This window comes from Montipora foliosa, chromosome 14, assembly GCF_036669935.1.
Source record: "Montipora foliosa isolate CH-2021 chromosome 14, ASM3666993v2, whole genome shotgun sequence".
Taxonomy (NCBI): Eukaryota; Metazoa; Cnidaria; class Anthozoa; order Scleractinia; family Acroporidae; genus Montipora; species Montipora foliosa.
In genome coordinates, this window is record NC_090882.1 from 14625348 (window position 1) to 14642847 (window position 17500).

General features: G+C 38.1%; 2 protein-coding genes across 10 annotated transcripts in view; both read right to left on the minus strand.

The window, feature by feature from the left end:
* The window catches only part of LOC137984459 (uncharacterized), a 5193-nt gene extending 1044 nt beyond the window's left edge, over positions 1–4149 (minus strand). Inside the window, exons 1-2 of the mRNA XM_068831631.1 lie at positions 2730–4149; positions 1–2299 (exon numbers count right to left, since the gene is read on the minus strand). The exon at positions 1–2299 is cut by the window's left edge and continues 1044 nt beyond it. Coding sequence (XP_068687732.1) covers positions 1–2299; positions 2730–4039 — 3609 coding nt within the window. The 5' untranslated portion in view covers positions 4040–4149. The remainder of the gene's footprint in view (positions 2300–2729) is intronic.
* The window catches only part of LOC137984812 (neuropeptide FF receptor 2-like), a 34769-nt gene that overhangs the window by 12254 nt on the left and 5015 nt on the right, over positions 1–17500 (minus strand). The window contains exon 3 of one of the 9 annotated variants that reach the window (XM_068832099.1): positions 12458–12566. The exons of 1 other annotated variant lie outside the window; for it this stretch is intronic. The gene's annotated coding sequence lies outside the window, so the exon portion shown is untranslated. Of the gene's footprint in view, positions 1–5900; positions 6950–7152; positions 7233–9272; positions 9392–9813; positions 9869–10449; positions 11415–12457; positions 12567–17025; positions 17121–17500 lie in introns of those variants that run through there. 7 more of the 9 variants (XM_068832102.1, XM_068832104.1, XM_068832105.1 and 4 more) reach the window with 7 other exon arrangements.

Below are 17500 nucleotides of genomic sequence, written 5' to 3' on the forward strand. Positions count from 1 at the left end.
AGAAGTTCCCCAGGCTGCAACGAGACGCTTTCCAATGATTTCTGCATGATCTAGAGCCTTTCTTGCAAGGTATTCAGTGAGTTCCATTTTAGTTTTGTTGTGAGACAAAAGTTTCTTCATCGGAACCTTACCAATGTGGGTCGAGTCCGTTATCCTGTAGTACACCGGATCCTGACCACCCTGCCTTCGTACTCTTGTGGCTGATTTCAGGGAGATTTCAACATCATATCTGTCGAAAACTACATGGATTTCATCACTTTCACTGCATTTTCGTAAGAGCTGATTTATGTAATGTTCTGCTAGTTGAGAACAGGTCGTTATCCACGTGAGTTTGTCAAGGGACTGCAACTCAGCCATGCCGTCGACTATCGAGACCTTCCCTTGCATGGATGGAGCTACTCGGCACTCTGTGGTGGAATTTTCTGGGTTAACATGTTTCTCAATAGCGTTCATCAATGCGCTCTTTGTAGGGCAAGGCAGCATTGAGCCATCCGACGCAAAAAGGGATCGTGGCACTAGAGAAAACTCATACACTCCAACTGCCACAGCTATGTTGATCTCGGGACGCGACTTGCATACCATCATCATGCGAGCAAAGAGACATCTATCTTCTTGTAACTCCACCACTTTGTGGTCAACAGACACCTTGGTCTTCTTTCCTGTGGTTTTCCATGTGAGTAGCTTCTGTTTTTTCATCGGCGACCATAGATTTTCTTTGCCAGTCTGGATCCGTTCCTTTATAAATACTGTGAAGAGCTTCAACCCTATAGCACTTTGGTTACACAGATCATCTTTGACTTCCTCCGGCAGTACTACCTTCGTCACCAGGTTAAACAAGTCAGCACCTTCTTGACTGAAGGGATTGGTGAAGGCTCTAATTGTGTTTGACAGCTTGGTGATGTTTTTCTCCTCTCGGGATACCACAGCAGCTGTAAGATTATGGTGCTTTCCACGAGTCTCATGTGTTACACCTGCCATGTCTTTGGCTTGATTTGCTAATCTTGCCAACTCTGGTGCAATGAGGAAAAACTTCGCACGTGCACTTAGGTTAAGGGTTATGCCAACCAAGCCTCCAGTTACTTTCATAGACCGGTTTAAGTGTTCCAAGGCATTGTCAGGACCAATCGCACAGAACGGTACGCAAGGATTTTTATTCACTACCCAGTTCCCTTCCTTGAATTCTGCATAGATCTCAGGGTCTGTGTTTGACAGTGCTTTCATCTCGGCTAGGTAGAGAGGAATCATTCGCGCATAATTCAAACGGTCATGGGCAAAGAAATACTTGGTAAATATCTCGAGAGCTTCGAGGTGAAGTTCCCAGTTAGCTGTACGAACTGCTCTGATAAACATTAGCATTTCCAACACCATGCCCATGTACTGTCGGAAAACCTTAAACATGGGGCTGTTTTCATGGCTTTCGTCAAACTCTTTCATCTTCTTCATTATTTCCATGGATTCTACAGCATTTACTAATCGCTGGTGGGCCTCCGCCACTTGAACCCCCTCAGAACTGGAGCATGCATCACAAAGATCTTTTGCAAGCGATTTTAGTCGGCTCTTGGATGACTCTGGTACGTGCTGAAGAAACGCTTCCTGGTATAGAATGAAAAAGGCTTGTAACGTGACCAAGTGCGCGGCTTCAACTCTCTTCACGTGGTTTCCCTCTAGGATCTGCTTGACAGTATTGGGACCATATAGATCTGATTCTATCCATGCCATGTCGATGCCACTGTTCTCAATGAATGCACCAATGGTTCTCAGCTGTGCCATTAAAATATGCAGCTCCCCTGGGCGAAGAATGATGTGTTTAAGATCATCACGAGCCATTTGAAGTTTCTTGGCTGGAAGATAAAGGCCCATGTCAAGTGATACGACAGTCTTTCTGTCGGCTCCCACCACCTTAACATTAATTCCCTGAGCTTGCTTAAGTACTGTGAGCAGCGTGCTCCACTCATGTGCAGGGGCTGCAATCAGGGGAGGTGCACCCACTCTTGTAACAGGCAGAGCATCATTGACGACAAGTGAGTTGTAACCAGACCATACAGGAACTGCGTTCTGGAGGACTTCACTTTCTTGTACTTCATCGCTGCCCGTCTCTCTGGTCAGATTCCTTGCTAGCAACCAGGCATAATCGTCTAAACTCAAAGTGATTGGGATTTCTTCCTCAGAAAATAGGCCGAAAGCTGGATGTAGTGGAACTGCAGGCTTGGAGGGAGGTTTTGGGCACTCCAGTAAGGCCGTTAATGACGGTGGGAGGTCCTTTACAGATCGTCTCAAGTCTGTTTGGTCAGGATCCAATCTATTATTGAAAACAACACAGACAACAACGATAATGGACTGCAAAACTGAGTAGTAGGCAGGGTGGCTGATTGGTTAGGGCGCCAAACTTGAAATCGGGAGATCTCGGGTTCAAATCCCGCTCTGACTATCGCCTGGGTTTGTTTTGTAGTTGGGATTCTTAACAATGTTAAGTTCAATTTGAATTATTTGTTTCAGGTTTTTGCTCAGCCCCACTAACCTTTGGCTATAAACACTACCGAGAGCAAACAAAGGAATATTCATTTTCTACTTTATTTTTATTAGCAATATAATACGGAAAAATAAGAATTTTCTACGTAGTATCACAATTTCTCATGCTGTAGTTCTTTGAACGGCAGTAAACTTGTTTCCAAAATGAAATCTTGATTTTATCATGAAAAGTGTTTGCACTCACATTAAGGACGCCTTACCTTAATTCAGGATTCTCGTCATCTTTGTCACACTTTTGGTAGATCGCCATAGCTGTGCCGTGCAATGTGCGTCGCCCGTCATAGGTATCTTCGGCAAAGTCAACATTATCAATGGCAAAGAAAACGTGTCTGCCTTCCACGATGTTTGCCGGTAAAAACAGTCCATTGTTTTGTTCCATGCGTTTCAGCACACTGGCTTCTATCTGAGACTCAACTCTAAGAAGTCTGTTGTATTCTACCGACATTCCGAAACCATGCAGCATGTTAACTAACCCTTTACTTCGTATCGATTGGTGGATTGCGAGACCCACTGCCAGCTGCTGCGGCATTTCACGGCTTGTCTTTATCACATCGGATTTTTTATTCCCGATTTGGCGTTCGGTCAAGCACATTGAAACAGTACTCTGGACTAAGCTCATAACACGTTTGTGGACCTCTTGGCATTTCTCCTCTGCACTGAGTGTTGTCTTTGGACCATTAATTACCCATCTAAAAAAGCAATACAACTCTTCTGGAAAATTGTCTTTTGAAAGACTTTCCAAAGACCCATCAAACATCCACTTTCTGCAGTTATTGATAGCCTTCCTCAAAAGTAGTGCAGCATCGTATAAGGTCTTAATATCATCTCCGATATCTCTGGTTTCCTCGGAAAGCTGTACGGCAAAATCTCTTGTTTCTTTAATGGTTACCATCTCTGATTCATTGACTCTCTTTGGCTTGTGAAACTCGATACCAGGAATTTCGTCCTGTAACAGCTGCTTCATTACTTTACGGCTACACGTCTTATCTGCTACACCGTTTTCTTTTGCAATACTGTTAAATGCGGTGTCCAGTTCTGACATATGAAGAACATTTCCATTCCTTAACATGATTTCCGTTGTTGCTAAAAACTCAATTTTAGCTGCTATCTCACTTGCCAAAACGGAACTTGATGAACGTGATGCCAGAGGCTTGCGGAGTACATTTGAGACATTTTTAGTCCAGCAATTTTTGTGATACTTTATATCAATTGCATGAGCATCGCTTGCATTGATTGCAGTTGAGAATTTGACATGGAGTTTGTCATTTCTACTCAGCTCAATAGCTTCACGTAGTGACGCTCCTGCATTCATGGTTCTAACTTCCCTCAGCTTTTCCCGATTACAACCTTCACCATTACAGAAGAAACACACTGCTTTGTTGTAAGGGGTTGTCTTTGATCGAGTGAGTTGGCTGATAGGTTCTGCTTCTTGCAAATTTCTGGTCTTTCGTCTTGACTCATTTGGTCCAGACAGTACTCTCTCATATCTTTCTTTTGCCCTCTTTAGCATTCCAGAGTGTGTAGCATCTTGATAGCACTTTCTGTGCCATGTCCCTTGTTTAACCTCAAGCTCCTTAACTGAAAACACTTTCAGAGAAGACCAAATCTCCGAAAATTTTGACTCACCATAAGACGCTCTTTCTTTAACAGCAGCCACTAATTTGTCATAAGAAGTAGGATTTTCCACTAAATCTTCATCCTTAACACATTGACAAACTAAACAAAGTTTAAAATTGATATCAACGTTCTGTTTAGCCATTAAAGACGCTATATTACGATTGAACTACATAGTCTGTAAGTAAAGATGGCGGACCTTTATTTTAGTGAAAGTTACTGCTGACCACACATACTGCATGATTTTCACAGGCTCTCCCTGGCAATGCTTTCAAGTGATAAATACCAACTATGTAGTTGAGAAACTATTGTTAGCAAACAAAGCAATTATATATTGGCATTAGGAACTCTTCAGCTAGCATTCTAGGAAATATTTGCATTCTTAGGTAATTATGATAAGGAGGAATACAGAAAGAAACGTTTCCATGGTTACTCGTCACGTGACTCCTCGTTCCACAAAGAGAACACGAAGAAGTGTCTAATACATCAATAAATATCATCATAGCTAGTTTTGTGTGATTTCATTCACATGGTTGAAAGATAAAAGGAATTAACTTATGTAGCCTCGTTTCCGTGGTGACAAATTTAAGCTGTTTTTAAAACCTCTTATAATTCACCTCGGTGAAAGTTACAAAAGTGCCACCAAATATTTTTGCATTATTTAGGGTCCAATTAAGATATTTAGACTAGTGGCTTGCTTGCTTCACAAAATTCCCACGGGACTTTTTTTAATGACATATGCTCCCGGACTATATGTTCTCTACTTGAAGTACATAGCACATGTGTGTCGCAGAGTCGCAGAATTACAAATGTTCATTGAACGAAACGTTTGCCCTGAGTTGTAAATAAAATGCGAACTATATAAGATATCCTTGGATTAAGATTAGTAAACTACTGAATATTCATTTGATAAAAAACAAGCTGAAAAATCTACACAAGACAGAAAAATCTTCAATGGACTTCTAAGTAGGGCTTGGGAAAGATGTTAAACAAAGTGGAATTATACTGATCCTGATTATCGAAAAGATAATTATCCAGCTCTGTAAGCATGATGTTATCCGAACATTTACCTCAGAGCAATCAGCAGTGACAAACAGATTAAAAGTCTCAACGCTATCACATCGTCTTCATCAGTCGAGTATCTGATTAAAGTAACAATCGGTCAAGTGATCTTAAATCACGTGACCGTTTTAGTGCACTGTAAACAAAGAGGCAGGTCCAGGCCCCCATCTCTGTTAATTAAGGTTTGGATTCAATTCTTTGATAAAAAGTGCTTCCTTAAACCAACCAGGTGTTTCTCCTTGGGATCCTCTGATGTATTCCTTAATATCTGGTCTTTCGGTTTTCAATAAATTTAAAATCTAACTGTCTGCGACATGTTAGTCTCCAAACAGACAAAATATTAACATTTCTCAGTCTTTTCTTGAACTGTTCGAATTTGTAAAAGAACTGGTAAGCGCCTGATTCCCGAGGCAAATGAGGCACCCTGAGCGCGAAATACGTTCGTTGCATTCTAATTCGATTTGAAAATGAAAAGCGTTTTAGCCATTCTTGGTTTATAGACGTGCTTATACAGAAATTAAGCAATTTGTATGTGACTATCGCCGATTCACACAGCCGGTTCTTAGGTAAATACATGGTGTTAATGATGCTATAAAAGTAGCAGTTTTGTGTAAGTTTCTAGTTGACAAAGAAAATTAAAACGCCTGTCGTCTCGTCTAATATGCAGAGTTTAATCATTTTTTTCTGTGTTCAAATATATCGTGTGAAACCACCAAGGTGTCATCGAAGAGTCTACGGTAGTCTTCTACTATCTCAACGTGATCGACGGTTTCCGAGGCACAAACAAAGGTAACTTAGGCACGTTTTAAAAATATACGTTTTTTACGTTATATATACAGAGAATATAAATAAAAGGAAAAAAATTACTATGGAACATTTCAAAATTTCGTTAGCCTAAAGCTAACACCTTTTCATAGCAATAATAAGAACTTTTTACAATAGACACGTTTAAAATGAATGTGTTAATGTATTTGCGTGAAATGTCTACATGCAAAGATACCTCAAACAAAAGTAATTAAATTTCCTCAGTATTTCATTTAGCAAGGTAATTATACCGTTAACTGAGATTTTTCAAGAATATTAAAGATGCCATTTGAGAGACTCCTTTTCCCCGATCATGTAATAAAAAATTGGGAAACGCTTAACGTTTTCAGCCGAAAGAACAGCTTCGCTAATAAGGACGTGTGAAGACGTGAAAACGAAACTTTTTTTGGTCTTTTTTTTATCGCCTATCGATGGTGTGACCCCGATCGCCGGCTCTACGTTTAATACGTTCAGTTTATAACACCTCAAGTCTACTGCTAAACTGATTAAATTTCACAAAACAGGGAAGACCGTGATGCGAAAGCGAAAATAAGCTACAAGTGCAAATTCTTGTGTTTTCTAGCGAAATAATCGTGTCAATATGACATACATCATCAAATGCAAATCTTCGCTCTTTTGTAACAACCTTTGACATTTATTTTATAACTATTGACATATTACTCTCGGTAGAAAAAACTAGACTCGATACAATTTCTCAAAACGTTTTTGTTTCCTTATTAATATTTGAAGATCGCAAAAATAATCTATTGCCTTCTGCCGAATCGCCGTATGGTTTCCATTCGGTAAGGGGAAACAAAATAGCGTTGATATCTAAACAAAAGTTGTTGATCCAGATTTTTTTTTTCCCGTCTTGCTCATATATTAAGAGGTACTTTCCTGTACGTGAAGAAACTTGATACAAAAAAGACGTATACATGTGCTGCGGAAAAAAAGAATCATGTTAATATATTTTTTTACAAATCTTTGCAGCTATTAACGTTACTTTTACAGGTTCCCGTTCAAACCTGTGAATTTTTCAGCTTTAGCTACTGTAGGTAACGTTGATAACTGTGGTGAAGTTAAACATTAGCATGCTTCCTGTATATATTACGAATAAGAGATTATAAAAATCTCGAGTTAAACCTTTTTTCTGTCGAAATAAGAATCCAGGCTCAATTTTCTTTGCCTTTGCCACATGTCATATCGGGAAACGTCGACTATAAGAAACACTGGCAAGACCTGAGTGCGACAAAACGAGTTTTCAGCGCAAGGAAATTTGGGAACGTTGGGCCTCTATCGTGATTGGTCAATAGCCTTGATTACGCACGTAGATGATAGCTTAGCATGTGTCAACTGGAGGTGGACGGGAAGGGGTGGGGTGAGGTTATTACGAAGACAAAGAAAAAACAAAAGGTCATGATTATTGCTCTTTTTTGAAATTTTACTTTTTCAGTTTTTTTTTCCATGGACCGAAGATACTAAATACAAACAAATTTTGCCGAACTGAGTCCAATAAATGGCACAAACACTTGCTTTTCATCTTTAATGCGTAGTATGAAATAAAAGATTCAAGAAACTCTGCTTCAGTCTGACAACTCTGGATCCCATTTGGACAATCTGGGATATTACATCAGATTAAACCCCAGATGTAAAATCGGATTAAGACTGGATATGCAAAAATACAATAATCGTGAAATTTGATAGCATAGTCTGAAAACAAGAACATATTCAGTCTACAGTCATCAAGTCGTCAGAGAAATAAAAATATCCTACACCAAGCATTGATTAAATAGATTTATTCTCATCTTGAAAAGCAAGAAATATTCCGAAGATGCTTTCGGAGATTGCTCAAAAAATTTTCCTCGGAAATTCTGCTATACCATCAGATTCTGTAAATGAAATTCCGGACGCTTAATATCAAAAAACAAATTTCTCGGATTTCTCGGTTGCAAAAAGACCAGCAATTATGCGCCGAGTTGGCTATAACCAGTCTCATATCCAACAAGCGCGAATGGAATAATTGTTTTATTAAATTCCTAAACTCCATAAATTTGATTTTTCTGAGGTGGGACGAAAGCAAGATCGTCAAAAAATTCCACTTTTTAATAAAACTCCTAGGAACTAAAAAAACAGGAAATAGAACTCGTATTATGGCCTAATTGGTATGCATTGCCATTGATTCCCTAAAAAATATAGAATTCTTGGAAAACGGCTCAGTTAGAATCAAAGACGTGACAACGTTTTCAGAAGAGTAGGATATCGCAATTTTCCGATATTTTTCTCAAGGGGGGAACAAGGCAAAATTGTCAAATTACTATGTAATGATTCTCCGAAGATCCCCCGAAATGGTAACCCGGACAATACAAAGAAAAAAACGTCTTTATCTTCCTCGTCTGCCTCCGTCGAAAATATCCATTAATAACTTCTTTGCATGGCAATAATCGTTTGATTAAAGTTCGGCTATACTGTAGCTGCCATCAACCGAATTTTCAATTCAACGAAATGTCAGTCATTGTAGTGGATTGCCGTCGATTTCATAGTCTTCTTCTAGTTTCTTTAAAGGTAGATATCGGCCTCGTCACCGTCTCCTTCTACCCTAGTAAGTTAACATTTACAGCGTATAAAGTCTTAGATTCCGCTCTCAAAAATTTCTATTTATAATAGTTTGAAGGGCGTCATAGTAAGCGCAACGCGCATTCGATTTTTTTTCCAAGTTTCAGAAGATGCTTGTGGGTTATCACCAAACTTTATTTTAGGACGCGAGTAAATGCTTTACAAATACACTTTTGGAAGCGTCGCGGTACTTCGAATATTAAAGCTGATAATATTGCTGGACGGGGTTAAAGCCGGATGAATAAAATTCCTATATTGATCGCAGAACTTTTTCTTGCATCGATATATCGACAAGGAAGTTACTTCAAGTATTTTGAAATTATTGCTTTTATGACAAAAAATATGTTATTCGGGCCTCTTAAATTATATGAAAATGAAAATCTAATGTTAAATTAAAACGAAATATTTCGACGATGGCTATAAATGAAACAATTCACGTGCCTTTGAAAAAAGAAAAGAAAAGAATGTGCTATCAACATAACATGATATTTTTCATAAAATAGCAAGTAATATCATCGAAAGTTTTCTCTTGACGTGCTTATGGTAAGTCAGTTTCCAGTGTTTGAAAAAAAAGTGATGTGTACAATAAATTTAAAGCTTAATTTAAGTCGATTTATGTTTTAGCAAGGATATAGCTATACCTATTTTACCTAATCATCGGAGTATAAAGCTTGAGAGATGTCATGATCAGTATACCTTCACAATCCAGAAAATTCGTCGAAGGTTCATTGAAATGATTCTTTAAGAGGAGTGTTTTCAGTAAGTGAACATGTCGGATTTACGAATAACTGATATATAAACATGGCTAGATCAACCTAATTAGGCCTTAATTAAAAATGCATTCACTATGTTCTTCGGCGCGTCAAGATAAATGTAAGGAATCTTCAAATCCAAGTGACGCTTTTAAATCTTATGTCGGATTAGGGAATAAATTCATCCGTAAATCTCACGTCTTATTCTCAATTTCCGAAAAATGTTTCTTTTATCTCAGTTTCCAAATGCTAATACGATGATTTGGTGGTTTTGGTCAGACAGATTTACTACATGTCTTCCGTTATCAAGCAGACCGGAAAAGTTCCTATTCACCTTTCACGAGGACTAACAAATGTAATCGCTAAGAAATGATGAGAGTTCCTAGTTTGGATGCAAAATTCACCAATTCCCTGACATTGGACGAAAAATCTAAATTACCTGAAAGCAAAAGAAACTCATCAATAAATTAGACCCATACAAGATTGGACGTATGAAAACTTCAAGCTTGCTCTTAATTCTGTGCTTTTGTGTGTCTTTTTCGCTCGATACGTTTTCTGCTCGCTTTAAACCTTTTTGCTGTACTACGGGCAGTAAATTACATGCGCAAAGATTAGCAATTACTTTTTAATTGCGCTAGACAGCTTGTTTGGATCAGCATAAATTCAAAGCTTTCGACTTTAACTTTAAAACCAAAGTGAATTTCTCTGAAAGCTGTTTATTTCCAAAGACACCATTGAGAATCTTCTTTAAGGAATTACCAGGACTCCACCTTCTCACATTTCAAACCAATCCGTATTCAAGAGTTTCCCAAATTTTTGTCTACTTAATTTCTGATTTCTTTTGGATAGACGACTCGTTTGTCGGAACGACTTTAATTCAAGATTTCTGCAAAACCTAATGACGAATTCGCGAAAAGTTTGGCAAAACAGGCAACAGCCGTTTGCAGTCTCAAATTTTTAGGCGAATGCGCATGCGCAGCATTTTGGCGGGTTCCTCTCAAAGACTTTCATTTCTAAAACGTAATAAAAACGATTTTATACCATATTTCAAAGAAAACGTTTTCGCCATACTCACCATATTTTTTTTGTTTTTCAAAATCCGTGCCGGCCTTCAATGAATTTCGCTGATGATATAGCTCAGCGGAAGAGCATCCGAACTGGCTACCGGAAGGTCGTGGGTTATCCTGCTCAGTGCAATGTATAACTCTCATTTTTTTTCCGCGTATTCCTGAGTCACATCTCACTTGCCCAAAAAGGAAGCGCGAATACCGTCTTATCCGTGTTGTCACCATTTAAACATTCTTGTTGACTTTAAGAGCCGAGTATCAAAGGACACCTTTTTTTTCTTGATTTTATTTCTGCTTTCACTTGGTCCTCGATTGCGCGCTCTTCTCTATGGATTAAGCAATTGCAATTCTAGGTGCGTGGTATTTTACGTGCAACAACCAAAAACGTTTTGCGTTCTAGTTGATCTAAAGCTTAAGGACCTGAAGAAGGAATTCTAGATCATCATCAAGTTTCCATCATCAACCACAGACAATTATATTTCCATGCTGCAGCGCGAAAACCTCTTCATCCAGATACCTATTTTTCAGGATCTTCACGAATGTGGAGTCGAATGTGAACAAAGATCCTCAACAGGTGCAAAACTCAATTACAGAGCTTTTTCTTTTCTTTTCGTTTTTTTTTTTTTTTTTTTAGGAGGACTGTAATTTACATTGAACAAAGGAACACCAAAGCGGAAACCCTTTTAACATAAAATTTCATTTTTCATCGAGATAGCATGCTTAAATGATTAAAAACAAAGCTTTCAGTAATTTCAAATTTAAGAAAGCGCATATTTACTAAGTTTTTTTACTATTGTTTTTTTGTTTCTTTTTTAAGTATTATTCGCTTTGTTCTTAAGGTATTAAGCGAACTGCGAAATTAAAGATTGAGGATATAACATCTTTTTTGCCATAAGAAAACTTTATGAATTTAAATATGGAACAACTGCCACTCACGTTCAAAACGTAGTTGTTAATCAATTCGTTTTTTACTTTTTTCTGAGGATATACTAAAATATATATCTTGTACAGAGAGAGGCTTATTTCAATTCAAACATGTTAAAAGCAAATCCTTCTCATCGTCAATCTAAAGCCCTCATACAAGCTTTCTCATATTTTAAAACCTTTTTGTAATTTTATACCCAAGCAAGCGAACAAGAATGTAAATTATTCTTGTTTTGAACATCGGCTCCTTGAGACGCATTAGACCTGCAACCATATTCTAGCTTAGTGAATAATTCATTTTAGCCTTCACGCAATTTTGACAGGGGTTTTGATGGGTGTTGATACGTACGCAAGAGGGGAAACTGAATGACACACAGTGCAGTATCGTTTTGGGGTTGATCATTGTTTATCAGTGGAACAAAGTAGAAATGCCGCGTAGAAAATTAAATGGCTTATCCTAAATTTATCACAGGGCGCAAAGTGGCGAGTCATCCAAATGTCTGCCACATTGAAATTGTTAATTATGACTACATTTTTCTACGGACCAGGTTAGGAATGTTCATTTTGTTCTGTGCGTTTATATGGGCTCTCTCTCTCTCTCTTCAGGAGAAACAAACTAAAACAAGAAAATAAAGACCTGGCACTCAATTTACAATCCCCTCCTGCTTTTCCTCAGTATTCATTTAAGCCTAATTTCAATTGGTGCAATGTAAGCAGCCTCTTCCTGATGCGATGATGACCTCTTTGAAGCGGCGCTCTTAAATTTGAAAAATGAAGTTATTGCGTTTCTAAATTTCGAAAGATCACACGCAAAAATGGTGAGTTGTCTACCTCGCTTCATGTTTTTAAAACTACTTTGTAGGTTTAAAACTAAATTGACATGGACGATCTATTTTAAAATCCTTCCTTTTTTTCGTTACAAGGCTTAATGTCCTTCAAGGTCAGTTCCAAAAACCTGCAGATCGTCAAGAAACTTTCAAATTAATCATTTGACTGGGAATTCCTTGTTAACTGTCGTACCAAGAAAGTCATGCGTACTTATAAGGAAGGCATCAACAAATATTAAATATGTTAGAAAAAAGTAGCAATTACCTAAACGAGCTTGCTGATGGTCGACCCAGTTCGACCTCGAGGCGCCCCTTGGTCTTCTATGAACAGCAGCTCGATCGGGAAGTCATTGAGGTCAACTTAACTGTGTCGCCTTCAAAGGAAATTAGATCAACAAACAGACAACTTTCAAAGCCAAAGACATTTTCAAAGCCAAAATCCTTACGAATCCCTTAATTTCTTTCATTTCCTTTTCGAGGGTCTAAACGGTACGTTCGAGAAAATTTTGGAAAAGGCATTGCATTATGGGAATGACGTCAGCGCTCTAAAAGACTTGGGTATTCGCGTGCGGAACTGCACCCACTTCTCATTAAGGTCTAAACGTTGAAGTGTTAGCTTTGTTTATGACGTATGTTTCTCTCGCTTTGCGCACACTATCACGACTTAAGTGAATAAGTGCGAGTGGAATAAGTGAATTGATGTCTTTCAGCGGTGCAGTTTTTTAAAACTATTTATATAGCTGATTCGATCCTTCTCCAGGATCTGGCGTTCTTTTAAGTCTAGTCCTTGAATTGCTTACACAGTTACACTTTTAAATGTCCGAAAAACATATTAGTATTTTTCATGTGTTTCCTCTGACAAAAAAAATACCTTTACGCTATTAATTTAGTGCCATTTTGTCTTGGTATATCTTCGATGTACATGCACCTTTCCCAGAAAATATCTTTAAATACTTCAAGTAACGATCTTTAGACATGCATGAGTATGGAAACAGCGTGATACTGTACTTTTAACGGCTTTTAAGAGGGTAGAACTTATAAATGAGATCTCCTGCGAACAAAACCCAATCAGATATACTGTCTGAAAGTGCATTAACTTGTCATTTCTATATCGCCTTTTTTAAAAAAATCCCAGTTCGGTGTTTGCTTTTGTTGAAAAAAAAAAAAACAGTGAAAATCCGTCGATAGCCGAAGCAAATAATCAAAGGAGACTGCACCAACACAGCGTTTATAAAAAATTGCATAAATTGCCCAAAGGGACTGATGATAGTCCAGTCCCTTTATCATAATTGCATTTGTTTTCTTGTTGATGGTTGGAATATCTCCGCAGCTGCCTGCTGTAAAATAAAGCAGTGATTCTAACACAGAAGAAAAATATTCTTGCTTAAAATAACAACCATAAATTATAGTTAGTATTAAGTAAATAGAGCTCTGGAAATAAATTTTATTTCAAAGATCTCATCGACAAAGGGCAGAGAGAAATACCGTAACCAGGATAACAAACTTTTTTTTACAGTGGACTTAGTCGAGTACAGAAATCATGATATAGCCATGTGTACAGCTTGCCGTCGGAACTGAAGAAGTCCAATTGATTTGATGTTGATGATCTTACGACGATTTTCACAGTAGTTCTGCGGAATCTCAGCTTAAATGCAAACCGCCAAAGTCTGTGCCTTTCAACTTCAGTCAATGTGAAAAGAAGAAGAATTTTTCTGAAGCATCTTAGCGGGCAGGAATCCTAAATTCTTGAATCTGATTGGCTAATCGCACGCTCGTAGCCGGTCCAGCTTTTTACGATACGGACCACGGTCCGAAATCTGTTCCGTGCTGAAACTGTCGTGGCTAATTGAAAATGTTTTTTTTACTACGGCGCGACGAAACATTGGATTTCACCTCTTAAAATGCAAGTTTTCACTTACTAACCGTTGCAATGAGAAGGAAAAACATCAGTAATGTAATGAAAGGCCTGGATATTCTTCAAAAAGGCGAGTATTCACATGATTTTGCTGACAACACTTCGCTGGTTTGCTGTTTTCGAGCAAACTGTTGACACGCCTTTGAACTTAAAACAACTTTTTGAACTAGGGCTTTCGGTTGACATCCTTTATTTTCTTTGGAGTTCTATTTTTTAATCTTGTTTTATATTGCTTCATTTAAGAATATACGGATTCCTAGCTAAAATAGGCAAACAAGCACATCGCGACGCCATGGTTTTTCCTCTTTCTTGCTTTTCGTGAACTGTTGACATGCCGCTTCACTAAAACGACTAACTGCAGAGAAGTCTTTTGAGCTCAGTTTTTCGGTTGACATCCGTTATTTTCTTTAGAGTTCTATTTTATAATCTCGTTCTATTTTGCTTCATTAAAGAAAATACTGATTCGTCGCTAAAATAGTCAAGCAAATCACAACGTTGTGAGCTAATGTCAACAAGTTTTTCTTGACACTGATTTCTGAAGGACTTGACAGAGAACAATGATGAACCCTTGAAATAGTAAGATATGAAGACAGAGACAGATGTTTGCGTATTTTTCACTAAATTTGTTCCTCCCGTTTTAAGAAATTTCGTTTTATTTTCAACAAGACAAAGCATTTTAATACGTAGAAAATGTCCGGCTTACGCATCTCACTCATCTTCTTCATGTTTTGCATCATCTTATAGGTTTCTGTATTCATACATTTATCCATTCAGTCTCAACATTACATCAAAGCAGGGAACGAAGAACTGTACTACCATGGCACTTGCCGGTACTCGAACTCGGGCCCTAACACTAACCTGATCCTAATTTTTCTCCAGGCTTAATTTGGGCTCCCAAGAATATTTTGTTCAATTCATCTGAGTGCGTACTCGATCAACCTACAATCCTGGTCAAAACGTCTTGGGACACTTACGAAAATGAGGCGCGTAAACACACCATGCTTATGAAAAGTGTATTTAATCTGTTATAAATGCTTGGAAATGTTGCGGAAAGAGCCTGTTTCTGCTGTCCCCCCTTCCCCTCAGCAATGTTGATTGTGTTGAAAAAGATTTGAAGCCATAACGTCAACACTGAACCGGGGGGGGACGGGGGGAGGGAAAATGCGTCATTTTCACCAGCTGTTGCGTTAATGTCCCAAGAGTATTGACCAGGGTTGTAGGTATAATGAGGATAGGTAAAAGGTAAAACGGATTCAACCTGAGAACAGATTTTGCCGACATTTATGCATTGATTTCAATCTAAGTGGCTTCATAGCTCAGATGTTAGAGCATTGTACCGACATCGCACAGGTCATGGGTTCGAATTCCGTTAAACCCTGATTTAATAGAAGCCTGGGAGCGAGGATAATTCAAGAATATCGAGTAACTTATCAGTTTACGCATTACATAGGTACAAAGTAACGCCCCATCAATTTCTTTCCAAGTTACGAATCGTCAACAATTAATCATCGTCTTACTAACTATAGAATTAAACTGAACCAGTCTAATGCGGTACCTTTGGGAAGATTTCGGCGCAACTATTGGCGTCTTTTGGCTTGGTTTTGGAAGGCTGATTGATGCAAGACAAATCGCTGCAAGACCAACCAGCGAATCAGATCCCGGGAAGAAACTAAATTCTGCAAAAGTGTTTGTCTGAGAGACGGAAATTTTCTTTTATTGCCATAATTTAATGCGGCACCAGGTGCTGTAATTTACTGATGCATTTAATGAAAGAATTTTTTTTTAATAAAAGCAAATTGGAAATAATCTCTATACTTTCATAATTCACATGTTGTTTGAATCTTAAAGCTCTGGGACCCCACGTCCGGATATTTGTTTTGAGTTAAAATGGATTGGCAATGCATGGCTTCTTTGCTCTTTATATTGTTTCAGGAAGTTTTAGTTCGTAAGTTACTAATAATAAATCAGAGAGAAGTCTGCACGGGATAATATTGACCGCTAGGAAGCTAATACAAGCCGAATGCAACGAGCAAAGCGACCAAGGGAAGGAATTAAATAGTTATACCTGATTCTCAATCAATTTGTGCTTTTTGATTCGTACGTAATCCTGAAATGATGAAAATGGACTTCTTCTAACGCACAGATCTCTTTGAAGTGGTGCTTTTAATTTTGAAACATGAGAACCTTAATCGAAAGATCTTAAAGGTAGAGCAAATGGCAAATAACCGATTACCTCGCTATCCATTTTTTCCTCTGGACCAATATTGATAGGTTTAAAATTGAATTTTATGGCGACAATTTTACCTGAACAACTAATTTATGTTCTCCTTCTTTTCTTCTCGTATGAATTAATAATGTAGTTATCCCGATCCATGCAATTTTCAATTTAACTAGAAACTGCTGTCGCGCTAAAACAGTTGAACTGATAAGGAAGGCATAAAAAAATAGTAAATATGTTAAAATCGAAAGAAATCGAAACTGGCTAAACGACAATTCCGCCAAACATCGAGTAAACTGGATTCCTATGTCGCTTGCTTTTTCTGTGAGTTGAAAGGCCAACTTGAAATAAACTGATTGCAGAAGTGACTAATTGAAAACAGACAACTGCCTTGAAAGCCATATTCACATAAAAAATAATTGTTGTTAAGTCCCTAAATTCTTCGTACTTTCCATCGTTTTAATGGCTGCATTCGGAGAAGTGAGACTCTTGCTTTTAGATTAAAAGCGCGTAATGGTAGTTTGATTGGGAGGTGCCTCATAGCCCCTAAACTGAAGTGGACTTGGCACCGAATTAAGCCTTGTTCTTACTGCATTTAGCCAACTAGATCCTATGGTTTACAGAGCCTGGTTCATTTTCACTTTCCCTCATTTAACATGTTCCGTAAGAAATGTTCAATGTTAAAGACTTCAAAACTTACAAACTTCGTCGCCTTGTTTAGTTTCAAAGCACTCTCCCTAATGACTTGAACACCGATTTGTGGTGCCAGTTACCATGCACAGACAGATTTTAAAATGTCGGCCAAACGCTTTTAACTTTAAACCACCAATAGCTTGGTACATGTATATCTTGCACACCTGTCGCAGAAAACTTCTATCAATATGGTTGTTTACATTATAGTAAGTATTTTCAGAGGATTTTGGGAAAAACGTTATTCGACATGTGTATTACCATGAACAGCGTGATACTGGCTTAAAAGGTATTACAACGTCGTAAGTGCGACCTCCCGCGAACAAAACCAAATCAGACTCCTTTTTCACAGAAAATTAAACTTGTCGTATTTAGAGTGGAAACAGATTTTAAATGAGACAGCTCGGTCTGCAAAATTTCAGTTTTCTTCCTGGGCGTATTTTGACTAGAAGCTTGTCGACCACAACAAGAAGCATTTAGTTCAG